General features: G+C 46.9%; 2 protein-coding genes across 3 annotated transcripts in view; both read right to left on the bottom strand.

Moving 5' to 3' along the window:
- The window catches only part of ITGA9 (integrin subunit alpha 9), a 183,283-nt gene that overhangs the window by 62,390 nt on the left and 103,762 nt on the right, over positions 1-17,131 (bottom strand). For both annotated transcript variants that reach the window (XM_085874357.1, XM_085874356.1), the window contains 3 exons: positions 12,941-13,095; positions 12,413-12,567; positions 6,457-6,624 (listed from right to left, as the gene is read on the bottom strand). In XM_085874357.1, the coding sequence (XP_085730483.1) occupies positions 6,457-6,624; positions 12,413-12,567; positions 12,941-13,095 (478 nt within the window). The remainder of the gene's footprint in view (positions 1-6,456; positions 6,625-12,412; positions 12,568-12,940; positions 13,096-17,131) is intronic.
- Positions 426-5,706, bottom strand: LOC147030375 (uncharacterized). The gene is made up of 5 exons (XM_085872038.1): positions 5,677-5,706; positions 4,223-5,137; positions 3,663-3,923; positions 2,795-3,197; positions 426-433 (listed from the first exon to the last, which is right to left on the bottom strand). The coding sequence occupies exons 1-5, from the start codon at positions 5,704-5,706 to the stop codon at positions 426-428; spliced, it is 1,617 nt and encodes a 538-aa protein (XP_085728164.1).

The raw sequence follows: 17,131 nt of genomic DNA on the forward strand, positions 1-17,131 counted from the left end.
GACCGCAAGCTTATAAAGGAGCGGCACGGCGCTCTCGGGGGTGATGTTCTCAAGTTAAAAGAGATCGCAGCAGAAAGCGAATGTGGAGAATTGCCAAAATGAGCTACAAATCATTCAGGTCGAAGGGATTTGACTTGGAGACAGATTTGAAAGAAATGCCATTTCTTGAAACAGGTGATATTGAGGGAAATTAAGTAATGGTAATGGAGGTTTAGCCTGAATTGTCACCAACACTATTAAATGGTAGATAAACTTGACTTTCAATCGATGCAGAGAATAACACCCATCCATCAAACGGGTATCTCAGATTGGCAGTGAAAAGCATGTGACAAGTCAAAGGGAATCCCTCTGAGCTATCCAGCCATACCTCTTTAAAGGCTAATTTATCAGAATGATGTTTATTTCAAACTAACATATACCACAAGTCACTTCGCTGATGGGAATACAAAGAGAAAGGAGGGGGGGAGAGAAAGAGAGGTGGGAGAGGGAGAGGAATAGGGGAGGGGAGAGAGAGGAGGGGGAGAGAGGAGAGTGAGGACAGGAGAGGCGAGAGAGAGGAAGGAGTGCAGAGTGAGGAGGGAGGACAAGGAATGGTGGGAGTGTGGAAGAGGGGGAGCAAGGAAGGGTGGGGGAGGGAGTGAAAGCAAAGGTACCCAATGCAGGTCCCCCCATTGTCACCCCTTCCCCTGCCTCCTGCCACACCACCACCTCCCTCCAGACTCCCACCCCACCCTTTCCCCTGCCTCCTGCCACACCACTCCTCCCTCCAGACTCCCACCCCACCCTTTCCCCTGCCTCCTGCCACACCACCTCCTCCCTCCAGACTCCCACCCCACCCCTTTCCCTGCCTCCTGCCACACCACCCCCTCCCTCCAGACTCCCACCCCACCCTTTCCCTTCCTCCTTCCACGAAGGTTCCCGACGTTGCCCGGGATCCCATGTACATCCATTGGATTACCACAATTAAGCACATATTTATAGACAAACATTTTCTTTATGAAGCTCCAAAATATTGGACAGAAATGTGAACAAAATTGAACATTTTGTTGTCATGCTTTGGGGTAAACAATATCGAATTTTTTCCATCAAGGGCCAGAACATGAAAATTGTTTGGTGTTCCAACTCTCGACGAGCCCACATATAAACCATGTGAAAGAGATATTTGTAGTACATTTTGTTGTCAGACAATCGTAATGACTCGATAAACAACTATATCGATACACGGATCAAAATGGCTTATTTTTTTTAATTTTCGCATGGTGGACATTTCGTTAAGTTCGCTAATACAAGGAAATACAAGGAAATCAGACACAGGTGGAGGCCATTCAACCCCTCATGTCTGTGCGAGCATCATACTAATTTATCAACACAAGATCCAAATAAGAAAATACAATTTATTTATTTATTTTATCGATTTATTTTAAGTTTATGTCATTTTTGTATTTCTTTTTCTTCTTCCCCTTAGAGGAGGGGGCATGAGCTTGGTTAAAAACACACAACATCCCTAATCTGGTAACCTTTTTTCTCCAAACTCTTCTTTCACCCTTCAGAGGTATGTCGTCAGATGAGCAGTAAAATTACCTGTAAAGCAATGTATCGGTTGTGTTTGTACAATTTTTGGTTTTTGAAAAAAGAGGTCACATGACTCCTTCTTTGCGTATCTTACCGATCAGTGTATGAGTAATTTTTCACATCCAATGCCATATTTGACGATTGGAGCTCACCATCTCACCAATTATATAGGTATCCATCACAATTACACCTTGGGAGCTTGGAGGAGTAAGGTTACAAACACCTAGCAAATCCCACCCATTGCTTCGCTGAATCTAGAGAAGGTGGTGGGAACAGAAGTGGTGGTAGAGAAGGTGGTAAAGAAGGTGGGAACAGAGCCTTACTTCATTAAATATGCTTATATGTGTAGTTATAACAAGAGAGTTGGTGTCAAAGCCACCCATTGCTCACCTGTTTATACATTTAGCGTTTTTAAAAGACTAGTCTAATAATAGTTTTTATAAATCATTGCAGTGAAGTCTGATCCAAATAATTTTAAAGCAATATATGTATTTGTATATTAAGCCTGATGTTGGCTTAGTGGTTAGGGTGGAGGCTTGGGATCCGAGGGTCCTGAGTTCAAGCCCCGTTGCTGCTGAATCAACACCGGGGGTTGACTCAGCCTGTCATCCTTCCAAGGTCGGCAAAATGAGTACCAGTGTACTGCTCCCGGTGTATGCCCCGGTTAGAATAGGTGTACCATATCCCTGTGTGTCGTAAGAGGCGACCAGGGTTGGCGTCAGGAAGGCCATCCGGCCATAAAACATTGCCTCAAGAAAAAGCCAACCCCTGCACAGCAGGGAAAAATGGCTGTAAAAACGGTCATTTTATATGTATTTGTATATTGTAATCAGTAAAAAAATAGTGTGGTAGATAAAAACATTAGAAAGGAAAAAAGTTGCACCAAAAACGTTAACATTTTCACGCTGACGTTCACGCTCATGCTCACGCTGACGTTCACGCTGACGTTCACGCTAACGCTGACGTTCACGCTCACGCTGACGTTCACGCTCACGCTGACGTTCACGCTCACGCTGACGTTCACGCTCACGCTGACGTTCACGCTCACGCTGACGTTCACGCTCACGCTCACGCTCACGCTCACGCTCACGCTGACGCTCACGTTCACGCTCACGCTCACGCTGACGCTGACGTTCACGCTGACGCTGACGCTGACGCTCACGCTCACGCTGACGCTGACGCTGACGCTGACGCTCACGTTCACGCTCACGCTCACGCTGACGTTCACGCTGACGTTCACGCTGACGTTCACGTTCACGTTCACGTTCACGCTCACGCTCACGCTGACGTTCACGCTCACGGTCACGCTGACGTTCACGCTCACGGTCACGCTGACGTTCACGCTCACGCTGACGTTCACGCTCACGCTCACGCTGACGTTCACGCTCACGCTCACGCTGACGTTCACGCTCACGCTGACGTTCACGCTCACGCTGACGTTCACGCTCACGCTCACGCTGACGTTCACGCTCACGCTCACGCTGACGTTCACGCTCACGCTCACGCTGACGTTCACGCTCACGCTCACGCTGACGTTCACGCTCACGCTCACGCTGACGTTCACGCTCACGCTGACGTTCACGCTCACGCTGACGTTCACGCTCACGCTGACGTTCACGCTCACGCTGACGTTCACGCTCACGCTGACGTTCACGCTCACGCTGACGTTCACGTTCAGGCTCACGTTCACGCTCACGCTGACGTTCACGCTCACGCTGACGTTCACGCTGACGTTCACGCTCACGCTCACGCTCACGCTGAAGCTCATGCTCACGCTGACGTTCACGCTGACGTTCACGCTCACGCTCACGCTCACGCTGACGTTCACGCTGACGCTCACGCTGACGTTCACGCTGATGCTCACGTTGACGCTCACGCTCACACTCACGCTGACGTTCCCACTCACGTTCCTGCTCACGCTCACGCTCATGCTGACGCTCACGCTGACGTTCACGCTCACGCTCACGCTGATGTTCACGCTCACGCTGACGTTCACGCTCATGCTCACGCTGACGCTGACGTTCACGCTCATGCTGACGTTCACGCTCACGCTGACGCGCACGCTGACGTTCACGCTCACGCTGACGCGCACGCTGACGTTCACGCTCACGCTGACGCGCACGCTGACGTTCACGTTCACGCTGACGCGCACGCTGACGTTCACGTTCACGCTGACGCGCACGCTGACGTTCACGCTCACGCTGACGTTCACGCTCACGCTGACGCTCACGCTCACGCTGACGCTCACGCTGACGTTCACGCTCACGCTGACGCTCACGCTCACGCTGACGCTCACGCTGACGTTCACGCTCACGCTGACGCTCACGCTGACGTTCACGCTCACGCTCACGCTGACGCTCACGCTGACGTTCACGCTCACGTTCACGCTCACGCTGACGTTCACGCTGATGTTCACGCTCACGTTCACGTTCACGCTCACGTTCACGCTCACGCTCACGTTCACGCTCACGTTCACGCTCACGTTCACGCTCACGTTCACGCCACGCTCACGCTCACGCCACGCCACGCTCACGCCACGCTCACGCTGACGCGCACGCTCACGCTGACGCGCACGCTCACCCTGACGCTCACGCTGACGCGCACGCTCACGCTGACGCGCACGCTCACGCTCACGCTCACGCTGACGCGCACGCTCACGCTCACGCTGACGCTCACGCTGACGTTCACGCTCACGCTGACGCTCACGCTGACGTTCACGCTCACGCTGACGCTCACGCTGACGTTCACGCTCACGCTGACGTTCACGCTCACGCTGACGTTCACGCTCACGCTCACGCTCACGCTCACGCTCACGCTGACGTTCACGCTCACGCTGACGTTCACGCTGACGTTCACGTTCACGCTCACGTTCACGCTCACGCTGACGTTCACGCTCACGTTCACGCTCACGCTGACGTTCACGCTCACGTTCACGCTCACGCTGACGTTCACGCTCACGTTCACGCTCACGCTGACGTTCACGCTCACGTTCACGCTCACGCTGACGTTCACGCTCACGTTCACGCTCACGCTGACGTTCACGCTCACGTTCACGTTCACGTTCACGCTGACGTTCACGCTCACGTTCACGCTGACGTTCACGCTCACGTTCACGTTCACGCTGACGTTCACGCTCACGTTCACGTTCACGCTGACGTTCACGTTCACGCTGACGTTCACGCTCACGTTCACGCTCACGCTGACGTTCACGCTCACGCTGACGTTCACGCTCACGCTCACGCTGACGCTGACGTTCACGCTCACGCTCACGCTGACGTTCACGCTCACGCTCACGCTGACGTTCACGCTCACGCTCACGCTGACGTTCACGTTCACGCTGACGTTCACGTTCACGCTCACGCTCACGCTGACGTTCACGCTCACGTTCACGCTCACGCTGACGTTCACGCTCACGTTCACGCTCACGCTGACGTTCACGCTCACGCTCACGCTCACGCTGACGTTCACGCTCACGTTCACGCTCACGCTGACGTTCACGCTGACGTTCACGCTGACGTTCACGCTGACGTTCACGCTGACGTTCACGTTCACGCTGACGTTCACGCTGACGTTCACGTTCACGCTGACGTTCACGCTGACGTTCACGTTCACGCTGACGTTCACGTTCACGCTAACGCTAACGCTCACGCTGACGTTCACGTTCACGCTAACGCTCACGCTGACGTTCACGTTCACGCTAACGCTCACGCTGACGTTCACGTTCACGCTAACGCTCACGCTGACGTTCACGTTCACGCTAACGCTCACGCTGACGTTCACGTTCACGCTCACGCTGACGTTCACGTTCACGCTCACGCTCACGCTCACGCTGACGTTCACGTTCACGCTCACGCTCACGCTGACGTTCACGTTCACGCTCACGCTGACGTTCACGTTCACGCTGACGTTCACGTTCACGTTCACGCTCACGCTCACGCTCACGTTCACGCTCACGCTCACGCTCACGTTCACGCTCACGCTCACGTTCACGCTCACGTTCACGCTCACGCTCACGTTCACGCTCACGTTCACGCTCACGCTCACGTTCACGCTCACGTTCACGCTCACGCTCACGCTCACGCTCACGTTCACGTTCACGCTCACGCTCACGCTCAGGTTCACGCTCAGGTTCATGTTCACGCTCACGCTGACGTTCACGCTCACGCTGACGTTCACGCTCACGCTGACGCTCATGCTGACGCTCATGCTGACGCTCGCGCTCATGCTGACGCTCACACTGACGCTGATGCTCACGCCGGGAGTATGGCTAGAGCTCTCTGTTCTTCGAACAGGCGAGCTAAAAATCAGTAATTTCTTAACATTTTCAAATTTCACTCCAGATTTTAACACTTATTTATTCCATGATATCCGATCCTCAAATCCGAAATCATATTTCGATTATATACTTTAATTAGCCTGTGAGAGTAGATTGTGTTGCCAAGACGAGGCTCTTTGACTTGGCCAAATCAAACTGGTGGCTCAGACCCTTGTGAGGTGAAGTTGGGCTAACCAAGGATAAGACTTTCATGGGGGTAAACCGTTAATTGTCTTCAAAATGGGTGTTTAAATTTACGCAATCACCCAGATTTCATTCATGCACTCCCTTGGAATTCTCTTAGTGTGCATGCAAAGTTTTGGAGTTTGCATGCATACCAATGGAGGACACACACACACACACACACACACACACACACACACACACACACACACACACACACACACACACACACACACACACACACACACACACACACACACACACACACACACACACACACACGCACACACACGCACACACACACTTATTGTTATCGATAATGTTTTTTAAACTTTACATTCATAACCATATTTTAAGAAGTCAAGAGATCTCCTGCATAAACTCACCTGTGCAATAGCGCTCGTCCCCCGGCCTTGATTCCAGCGTAGAACAGGCTTCAATACAGGAAAGTCTTCGGGGCTTCGGCGTTGACGGCTACGCTTTCCCGACGCTTGGCCTTTCAGCTGGTAGTTCAACTCAAAAGTGAGTGGTGAGATTACATCTTTTACATCACGCTAAGGGATGGGAAACACCAGAATGAGAGTATACCTTGAGAGTTTCCCAATAAATGTCACCATTTAAATGACTCATTTAAAAGCTAAAGTAAAACTTCCAACATAATGAGTATAAATATGACTCTCATCCAGATAAGCACTATTACTACGACTACTACGACTATCAATTATTATTTCATGGCCCCAAATATTTCTACCTTCTAGTGGGGTCAGCCAGAGAAGGTTTTTAACCCAAGTTTTTCACGAACCAACTGGCCACGTCTGCCGTTCGACTGGATTTGGTTTGGGCAGGAATTTGTAGTTTGTTCAGGGTTGCCGGTGGTAACTTGCCTACTCTTCGTGAAAGACATTTGTATTCACAAGCTAATGCTAGCAGACAGGACATTCAGCTTAACGTCCAAGGGACGGCACCCGCTGTGCCGGCGAAGCACTGACTGGACAGTTTACCATTGTGTCGGAAATAATACCCAGACGAGACAGGTCAAAACTAAGTGTGCTACTTCTGCACCATCGTGTTGAACACACGCATTCAAACTGCTGTCACAAAATGTATCAACAAATTAAAAAACACGTTTTAAATTCTGAATAATACCATATTTACAAGTCGTGTTGTTATAAAGATAAAGTTGAATCGTTGAAAGAGTGACAGTCGAATAAATCAGCGACCATTCAATTCGGTATTTGAAACAACAATTGGGTTTTGTAAAACAAGTGGAGGAGTTCAAGAGGTCATGTTCTGCACAACATCATGCCTTATCAGGTCACTGTGTCCTTCATGACCGAACTCTACAGTGTTTAACTGTTGCTTATTAATGAAAAAAATTCTCCTCCAAAGTGATTGATGACATGAAAAACTTGTTGCAATAAATGATGATAATAATAGCAACTCAAAGAGTTAACAACTTTGTCGAATGCATCCCTCCGCCAGGAGGAAGTCCACGTTTTATGTCTCACTGATAGACTGGATCTGCATCTGGACCTTAACCAAAATCTAAGCAGCTTGTTCTTGTCACCTACCCAACTCATCCACCAAGGTTCGGCCAAATCCATCCGCAACATTTTTGAAATATCCTGCTATATATCGTTTTTTTGGCACGATCTATCAATAGTGAAGAATGACTGAAAAAGTTATTGTATCTGGATCCAGATCCGGATCTTCACCAAAATCGAATCAGTTCGGCCTTGTTTACACACCCAACCTGCCCACCAAGTTTCGGCTGAATCCGTGCACAACTTTTTTGAGATATCCTGCTCATAAACAGACAGACAGGCAAAACAGACATGGGTGAAAACATAGCCCCCGTCCACCTTCAGTGGCAGAGGTAATGACAGCAAACATGACCCAATTAATAAATAAGGGGGAAAAAATTAAAACTTACTTTTCCGTTCGTCGAGCAGGCATAAAAAAGATGTTCATTTTGAACCAAAAAATACATTCCTCGTGCAGGATACTAAACAAACGGAACTCCGAGGCCAAGGAACAGACCTGGAATTGAACTTTGGAAAAAAAATGTTGGATTTTAACAATAAATATGAGCTTCCTGTGCTTATGCAGGATTTTCTGCCATGGTGAGGTTGAGGGGATGTTGAAGAAGAAAACGGGGAGGGAGACGATTTGGCTTTATTAATCCACTAAATAATTGGTTTCTCGTGTTACTGGGAAACTTATAGCATTGGTGATGGACTAGTACTGGAAAAATAAAATAATTGTGCTCGGGAATTAGTATTGTTGGTTAACTAGCTCCTGGTAGCACACTATTACTACTAAAGTAAACAAGTACTGGAATTACACCAAAACTGTCAATAATATAGGATTGGCAGTACACTAGTCCTGGGAGAACACAACTGCGGGTGGTAAACTAGAACAGGTAGTACACCAGTAAATGTTGTCATTTAAAATAGATAGTAAAGTAGTGTCTGCGGTGAATTTGTACTGAAAGTACACTAATGGATGGAATGCAAGTGGTGAATTAATTGAAGTTGATATCAAACTAAGCACATACAGTACTGGTAGTACGGTCATGTTGGTGGTAAATTGGCATTGGTGGTTTTTCCTAAATGACGTGAAACTCTGATGAAGCTAAAATGTGTGCAACATACTGATGATAAACCAACGTGTAAGCCTGTTGTTGGCTCAGTGGTTAGGGTGGCTGGTTTGGGATATTAGGGTCCTGAGTTTGAGCCCTGTTGGCACTGAATTAACACTAGGTGGGGTTGACTCAGCCTGTCATCCTTCTGAGGTCAGTGAAATGAGTACTGGTGCACTGGTAGAGGGGCACAGCATCAGTGGTATAGCTGTGCCCCCAACAAACTGATAGCTACCCAGCTGCCATATGAAAGAAGAAGAAGAATCCATGTGTCAGAAGTCTCAGTAGCAGGACAAACAATTTGTATTGTGGACGAATCAGCCATTTATTAAGGCAAGACAACCATATTTATCCAAACTCACTGAATGCAGCAATGTTTGAGATTTCCTTTTTCAAAACCTTTGGAGTTGAGTGACTGCAATGAAAAGTAAATATTTGACTAATTTGCTGATGTGCCATCTTGTGTGAAACCAAACCATGGTTATTCCTATCCCATCCTCTGGCACTGATCTCTACCCTCTGTCCCTCCCCTCCCCATTTACATCTTCATTCCCCTCACCCACCCCCACTTCCTGTCTCAAATAAAGAACAGTCAAAATTGGTCCTTCAAACAACGGCTGGAAGCCACCACATTTGACGTGTTAAGTAGAAATTTACGTTCCTAGCACAATTACTAAAATGTCTGCATTGGGGTCACGACTGCCTAATGTGCACAAAGGCTTTCGGACCATCTCGAGAGGACGAGATGGGAAAGGGGGAGGGATAGGGAGGCAGAAGAAAACAGGAAATCTGAGACAGCACAAGAATGGAACATTTCAAGAAAAGAGCTGAACAAAAACAAACCCTCGAACTCTTCACAGAGACTCGCAGAACCGACACGGATGGAAGACGTTCAAATGGAGTAAAAAGAAAAAAATAGGACCATACATCCTGAAGCTCACCTGGATCAGGAGCAACAGTCACTCAAATCCCCCACAGACCCCCGCAGACCCTGATTTTTTTTTAATGCCGTGAACAAGCTTTGGTACATCACGGGTGATAAGGTTGTGGTAAAGTTTCATTGAAATCGTGTGTGTAGTTTTGGAGAAGAGAGCAAATACCTAATTTTTTGGTGGGGGGGAGTCAAAACTCCTCCCCCCAACCCCCATAGACCCCATCAATGAGCACAGATTTTGATGCGGCCAATAAACCTTCGTTAGGGATCAGATATGAAGCTCGTGGCCAAGTTTAATCAAAATCGTGTGTTTGGTTCAAGTGATAATGACTGAAGTGTTTACGGACTGACTGACTCGCTCACTCACTCACCAACAGACACTGCTTCAGCACATTAGCTCACCTGACTAAAGTCCAGGTGAGCTAAAAATGCAATGAGCATATCACGCCTCCAACAACGCCTACACTGCGTCACAATGACAGTTCTTTATGTGAACTAATTTCATATCCCTGTTATACAAGTACTGCGTTGTTATTAGAAACAAATGTGAAAAAAGAAGAGAAATAAAACCAAGATAGAGTGAAAACAACAAACGACCATTGAGGGTGACGGAAACAACAAAATAAATTACATTTCAGTTGCAGTTTTACCTCCATCTTACCTGCAGGTAAAACTTACGCTGAAATGTAACTACGGTCATGAAATATAATTATTAGTAATAGTTGGAGGTAGTAGTAGTTGTAGTATTTGTAGTAGTAGGTTGAGGTCATGAAGTATCTTAAATAATGGAGTTCTTCTTTGTCTTTTGCTTTTGTCCTCTAAATCATTGTGTTCGTTTTTTATACCGTGTGTTATTGAATTGTGTAGATACCACATTATTTGAGTTAAAAAATATGTGAGAAAAAGGCCCTGAAACCCTTAAAACGACGTGAGAAAAAGGCCCTTAAACCCTTAAAAAAGATGTGAGAAAAAGGCCCTTAAACCATTAAAACGATGTGAGAAAAAGGCCCTTAAACCATTAAAACGATGTGAGAAAAAGGCCCTTAAAACGACGTGAGAAAAAGGCCCTTAAACCCTTAAAACGACGTGAGAAAAAGGCCCCTAAACCCTTAAAAAAGATGTGAGAAAAAGGCCCTTAAACCCTTAAAACGATGAGAGAAAAAGGCCCTTAAACCCTTAAAACGATGAGAGAAAAAGGCCCTTAAACCCTTAAAACGACGTGAGAAAAAGGCCCTTAAACCCTTAAAAAAGATGTGAGAAAAAGGCCCTTAAACACTTAAACAAGTGAGAAAAAGACCCTTAAACCCTTAAAAAAGATGAGATAAAGGCCCTTAAACCCTTAAAAACGACGTGAGAAAAAAGCCCTTAAACCCTTAAAACGACGTGAGAAAAAGGCCCTTAAACCCTTAAAAAAGATGTGAGAAAAAGGCCCTTAAACCCTTAAAAAAGATGAGAAAAAGGCCCTTAAACCCTTAAAACGATGTGAGAAAAAGGCCCTTAAACCCATAAAAAGATGTGAGAAAAAGGCCCTTAAACACTTAAACAAGTGAGAAAAAGGCCCTTAAACCCTTAAAAAAAGATGAGAAAAAGGCCCTTAAACCCTTAAAAAAGATGTGAGAAAAAAGCCCTTATACACTTAAAAAAGTGAGAAAAAGGCCCTTAAACCCTTAAAAAGATGTGAGAAAAAGGCCCTTAAACCCTTAAAAAAAGATGAGAAAAAGGCACTTAAACCCTTAAAACGACGTGAGAAAAAGGCCCTTAAACCCTTAAAATGACGTGAGAAAAAGGCCCTTAAACCCTTAAAAAAGATGTGAGAAAAAGGCCCTTAAACCCTTAAAAAAGACGTGAGAAAAAAGCCGTTATACACTTAAAAAAGTGAGAAAAAGGCCCTTAAACCCTTAAAAAAGATGTGAGAAAAGCCCTTAAACCCTTAAAAAAAATGTGAGAAAAAGGCCCTTATACACTTAAAAAAGTGAGAAAAAGGCCCTTAAACCCTTAAAAAAGATGTGAGAAAAAGGCCCTTAAACTCTTAAAAAAGATGAGAAAAAGGCACTTAAACCCTTAAAACAACGTGAGAAAAAGGCCCTTAAACCCTTAAAAAATATGTGAGAAAAAGACCCTTAAACCTTTCAAAATGATGTGAGAAAAAGACCCTCAAAAAGATGAGAAAAAGGCCCTTAAACCCTTAAAACGACGTGAGAAAAAGGCCCTTAAACCCTTCAAAAATATGTGAGAAAAAGACCCTTAAAAAGATGAGAAAAAGTCCCTTAAACCCTTAAAAAAGACGTGAGAAAAAGGCCCTTAAACACTTAAAAAAAGTGAGAAAAAGGCCCTTAAACCCTTAAAAAAAAGATGTGAGAAAAAGGCCCTTAAACCTTTAAAACGACATGAGAAAAAGGCCCTTAAACACTTAAAAAATATGAGAAAAAGGCCCTTAAACCCTTAAAAAGATGTGAGAAAAAGGCCCTTAAACCCTTAAAAAAGATGTGAGAAAAGCCCTTAAACCCTTAAAAAAGATGTGAGAAAAAGGCCCTTAAACCGACGCAAGAAAAAGGCCCTTAAACCCTTTAAAAAAAGCCCCTTAAACCCTTAAAAAAAGGCCCTTAAACAAACCACATCAAGTATACAGTAAAGTGTGTTGCTGTTGCTGCAAGAAAGACATTTGTGCTCTGACTTCTCACGAGATCTTCAATATTTGACGAGAATCTCATCGGATTTCATGAGAGGCTTTTGAAAGGGTGCAGCCTCGAATGAGGAGAAAGCTCACCTTGACAAGGACATGGTGGGTGTGGCAGGCCTCAAGAGCATAAGTGAGTTCCAAGTGGCCAGGTGCTGAACCAGGTCCAGAGCCGGTGAACTGCAGACGGGACGGTTCCCCGGTAGCTCGCTTCTTGGCGTCTGCCATCAATTCGTAATTGAGCTCTGGATCAAATCATGCGAAAAAGGAAAGAGAGAGTCAACCTCTCATTTGTGAAAAATCCAGTAAATGCATCAAGGTAATGTCCAATGTCGATCCATGTTTGCTCTTCCCTTGCGTCTTAGGACTATATATTTATTACGGAAGTCAAATCGTGGATTCAACACCAACAGCCCTGATTCCAGTCTCGGTTATAGACGAGTCACACGAATGCATTTCCAAACACTTGGATCATTTGTCATGATCCCAATATTGCTTGAAAGCTTTAATTAACTGTTCATCAATATTCGGTACAACCTCTGCTAGTTAATCAGACACGATAGCAAAGTTGCCAGAGTTAGTCTCATGGATAATATTAAAGATGTCGCAGTTTCTCACCAATATGGCGCGGCACAGAACGTCCGTGGAAGCTGAGGCACACGGATGCATTGAAGCACAGTATCGGAAGAGACGCCTCGCCACACAGCGGCTCCGTCAGGTTTACGGACGGGGGCAGACGGATCGTGGCCTTCACCGTAATCACAGGCCGTGTCCTGCCAACGCCACAAGTGTCTGTAATTTCGTGTATTTTACTTTTATACAAGGTCTAGGCTCATGGAGGAGTGAGGAGACGGAGGGTAAAGAAAAGTTACCAAACTGACAGTGCAGCCACAGGTAGACACAACAAGCCTTAGTGATTGAGCAAACAAACAAAAAAGAGGAGAGAGAGAGGAAACAGGAACCTGCAATTGGGATAACTCGGGTTAATGAGGTTAGACTTCAGGTAGCAATGGCCATGGAGATGGTGTAAGATTGTACAGGAGGGTACAGAGCACCAGCTGCTTGAAGCCTTTGAAGGAAGAATAAAATCAAACCATCTCGGGAAGGTGTTTCCACAAATGGGAGAAAAGAGGAACAAAGAGTGCATGTGTATAGAAGACCTGACTCTTGGAGTTTGACCAAAATGAGAGGGAGAGGTTCAGGCCTCGAGAAGAGATTATATTTCATTTACATGCTCGATCAAGCATTTCTTTTTATGTCTTTGAATCGATAAAGTTTTACTGATCTATTGGTTATCGAATAAATGGTCAACTGTGAACTTATATTCGCACAAACAAGCATCAGGTGGTCACGCCATCCCAAATGCAAATGATGGTAAGAACGAGGGTCAGTTACAATTTATATTTCGACATACTTTGTGTGATTAATTTATTATTTTTTTAATTGTTTTCATGTTTAGAATTTTAGATCATAACGAGGAACCATTGCTATACTTGGCCAGAGCAGATGAATACGACCACGACTGCATTCACCCAATCATAGTAATGAGTAGTGATGTTAATTGAGTGATGATGATTGAGTCAACCTGTTTGTGTTCCCATCTGAAACTTCTGGCTATGGATTCAAGGATCCTAGGTTGAAATCCTATATACCGTATGTGCTTGGCCCTTGTCTTCTATTATCTCTCTATAATTCAAGCAATGTGTGTGTGTGTGTGTGTGTGTGTGTGTGTGTGTGTGTGTGTGTGTGTGTGTGTGTGTGTGTGTGTGTGTGTGTGTGTGTGTGTGTGTGTGTGTGTGTGTGTGTGTGTGTGTGTGTGTGTGTGTGTGTGTGTGTGTGTGTGTGTGACCGCTGTTTCTCGACAACCACTGGTCCGATCTAATTGAAACTTGCCAGGAATATTGCCGGGGACCCGCGGATGTGCCTTTTTGAGGTTTGATATCGATCGGATGAGCGGTTCCCAAGTTACGGCCATGTATCTGTGAACCAATGACAGGACACGGTGCTATGAGATCACGAATGACGTCACGATTAAAGTTTATTTAATTAATTAATTTTTTTGAAGGATTGACGTCACAATTCTTCTTCTTCGTTTGGTATGACGTCACAATCGACACTGGGGACCTGGGTATGTGCCTTTCTCTGGGTATGTGCCATACCTGGGTATGTGCCAAACTCCCAAGGTTTGATTATTATTCAAATTATTAATTAATCCTAAGGTTTGAATTTTCCCGAGGGAAACAGCTGTTTCCCAAGGGTTTGAAAGCTGTTTTTTTCCCAAGGTTGGAATTAATCGTTGTGTTTGGTAGACATTTGTGAATACATTTACAGAGAGAGGGACGAGAGAGGAGGGGGGAGAGAGGAGGAGGAAGAGAGAGGGGGCGAGAGAGGGTGAGGGGGGAAAGAGAGGGGAGGGAGAGAGGAGGGGGACAGAGGAGGGGGAGAGAGGAAGGGGGAGGGGGAGAGAGGAAGGGGGGAGGGGGAGAGGGGGGAGAGAGGGGGCGAGAGAGAGGAGGAGGGACAGAGGAGGGGGAAGAGAGGAGGGTGAGAGGGGGGAAGAGAGGGGGTGAGATGGAGGTGGCAAGAGAGGGGAGGGAGAGAGGAGGGGGGAGAGAGAAGGGCGAGAGGAGGGGGAGAAAGAAGGGGGAGAGAAGGGGATGAAAGGGGGGCAAGAGAGAGGAGAGAGGAGGGGGAGAGAGAAGGGCGAGAGAGAGGGGGTGAGAGGGGGGAAAGAGAAGGGAGAGAGGAGGGGGGAAAGAGAAGGGCGAGAGAGGGGTGAGAGGGGGGCAAGAGAGGGGAGGGAGAGAAGAGGGGAGAGAGAAGGGCGAGAGAAGGGCGAGAGAGGGGGCGAGAGAGGGGGCGATAGGGGGGCAAGAGAGGGGAGTGAGAGGAGGGGGAGAGAGGAGGAGGGAGAGAGGAGGGGGAGAGAGGAGGAGGGAGAGAGGAGGGGGGAGAGAGGAGGGGGAGAGAGGAGGGGAGAGAGGGGGAGAGAGGGGGAGAGAGGGGGGCAAGAGAGGGGGCAAGAGAGGGGGCAAGAGAGGGGGCAAGAGAGGGGGCAAGAGAGGGGGCAAGAGAGGGGGGCAAGAGAGGGGGGCAAGAGAGGGGAAGGAGAGAGGGGAAGGAGAGAGGAGAAGGAGAGAGGGGAAGGAGAGAGGGGAAGGAGAGAGGGGAAGGAGAGAGGGGGAGAGAGGAGGGGTAAGAGGAGGGGTAAGAGGAGGGGTGAGAGAGGGTGAGAGAGGAGGGGCAAGAGAGGGGGTGAGAGTGGGGGTGAGAGAGAGGGGCGAGAGAGGAGGGGAGAGAGGAGGGGCGAGACTAGGGGGGAGCGAGGGGGGGCGAGAGAGAGGGGGCGTCACAATTCTTCTTCATTTGATATGATGTCACAATTGACGCTGGGGACCTGAGTATGTTTCCCAGGTGTTTCCCAAGTTATGGCCATTTATGATACGGTTGGTCCGATCTAATTGAAATAATTCCCCAATCCAGTCGTCCTTTTCGCACCGACGGGCGCGCCCCTACGGGCCCGTACTCGTCCTTATAATTCATGTAAAAGCACACTGTCTCCTAACGTCTTTGTCCTGCACATGATTTACATTGCCTATATAAACTCTACACCCCCTTTCAAATTTTTCAACTTTTGTTGCCTTATAGCCTGGAATTAAATTGCATTAAACCTGACTTTTTCCACCTTTATTTACACAACGTAACCGACAACTTCAAAGTGAAAACAAATTCTACAAATTTCACAAAATTAATTAAAAATACAAAACTAGAATATCTTGGTTGGATTAGCACCCACCCCCCCCCCCCCGAGTGAATACTTGGTGGATGCACCTTTGACAGCAATTACAGCTGAGTCTGTTGGGATAGGTTCCTACCAACCTTGCATACCTTGATTGGGCAATATTTTCCCATTCTCCTGAACAAAACTGTTCAAGCTCAGTCAAGTTGCATGGGTAGTGTTGATGGACAGCAATGTTCAAGTCATGCCACATATTTGTGATTGGATTTAACTCTGACTGGGCCACTCAAGGACATTCATTTTTTTGTTCCTTAGCCACTCTAGTGTAGCTTTGGTTGTGTGCTTCGGGTTGTTGTCATGCTGAAAGGTGAACTTCCCTCCCAATTTCAGCTTTCTTACAGAGTGCAGCAGGTTTTTCTCTTGGATTTTTCTGTATTTTTCTCCATCCATTTTCCCTTCTATCGTGCCCCAGTCCCTGCTGATGAGAGACATCCCCATAACATAATGCTGCCACCACCATGCTTCACAGTAGGGATGGTGTTCTTTGGGTGATGTGCTGTGTTGGGTTTGTGCCAAATGTAACGTTTTGCATTTAGGCCAAGAAGTTCCATCTTGGTTTCGTCAGACCACAAAACTTTTGCCACATGGCTTCAGAATTTCCAGTGGTGTTTTTGCATACCTCAAACAGGACTCAAATTGGACTTTTTGAGTAATGGCTTCCTTCTTGCAACCCTACCGTAAAGGCCAGAATTGTGGAGTGCTTGGGATATTGTTGTCACGTGCGCATAGTGACCCGTCTTTGCCATAAAGACCTGTAGCTCTTTCAAAGTTGCCATTGGCCTCTTGGTGGTCTCTCTGGTCAGTATCCTCCTTGCTTGGTCATCCAGTTTGGAGGGACGGCCTGATCTAAGCAGGGTTTTGGTGGTACCACACTCCTTCCACTTCTTAATGATTGTCTTGACTGTGCTCCAAGGGATATTCAAGACCTTTGAAATATTTTTATACCCATCCCCTGATCTGTGCCTTTCCTGAAAGCTCATTGGTACCCATAGTTGAGTCTTTGCTGTGAA

This window comes from Eptatretus burgeri, chromosome 3, assembly GCF_056783735.1.
Source record: "Eptatretus burgeri isolate ZD-2024b chromosome 3, Ebu_testis_v1, whole genome shotgun sequence".
NCBI classification, from domain to species: domain Eukaryota; kingdom Metazoa; phylum Chordata; class Myxini; order Myxiniformes; family Myxinidae; genus Eptatretus; species Eptatretus burgeri.

Coding starts and splice junctions, on each gene's coding strand:
- LOC147030375 (XM_085872038.1), bottom strand. CDS start 5,706: ATGAACCTGAGCGTGAACCTGAGCGTGAGC. Junction 3,924..4,222: donor GTCAGCGTGAGCGTGAGCGT/GCGCGTCAGCGT, acceptor CGTGAGCGTCAG/CGTGAGCGTGAGCGTGAACG. Junction 3,198..3,662: donor GTGAGCGTGAACGTCAGCGT/GCGCGTCAGCGT, acceptor CGTGAACGTCAG/CGTGAGCGTGAACGTCAGCG.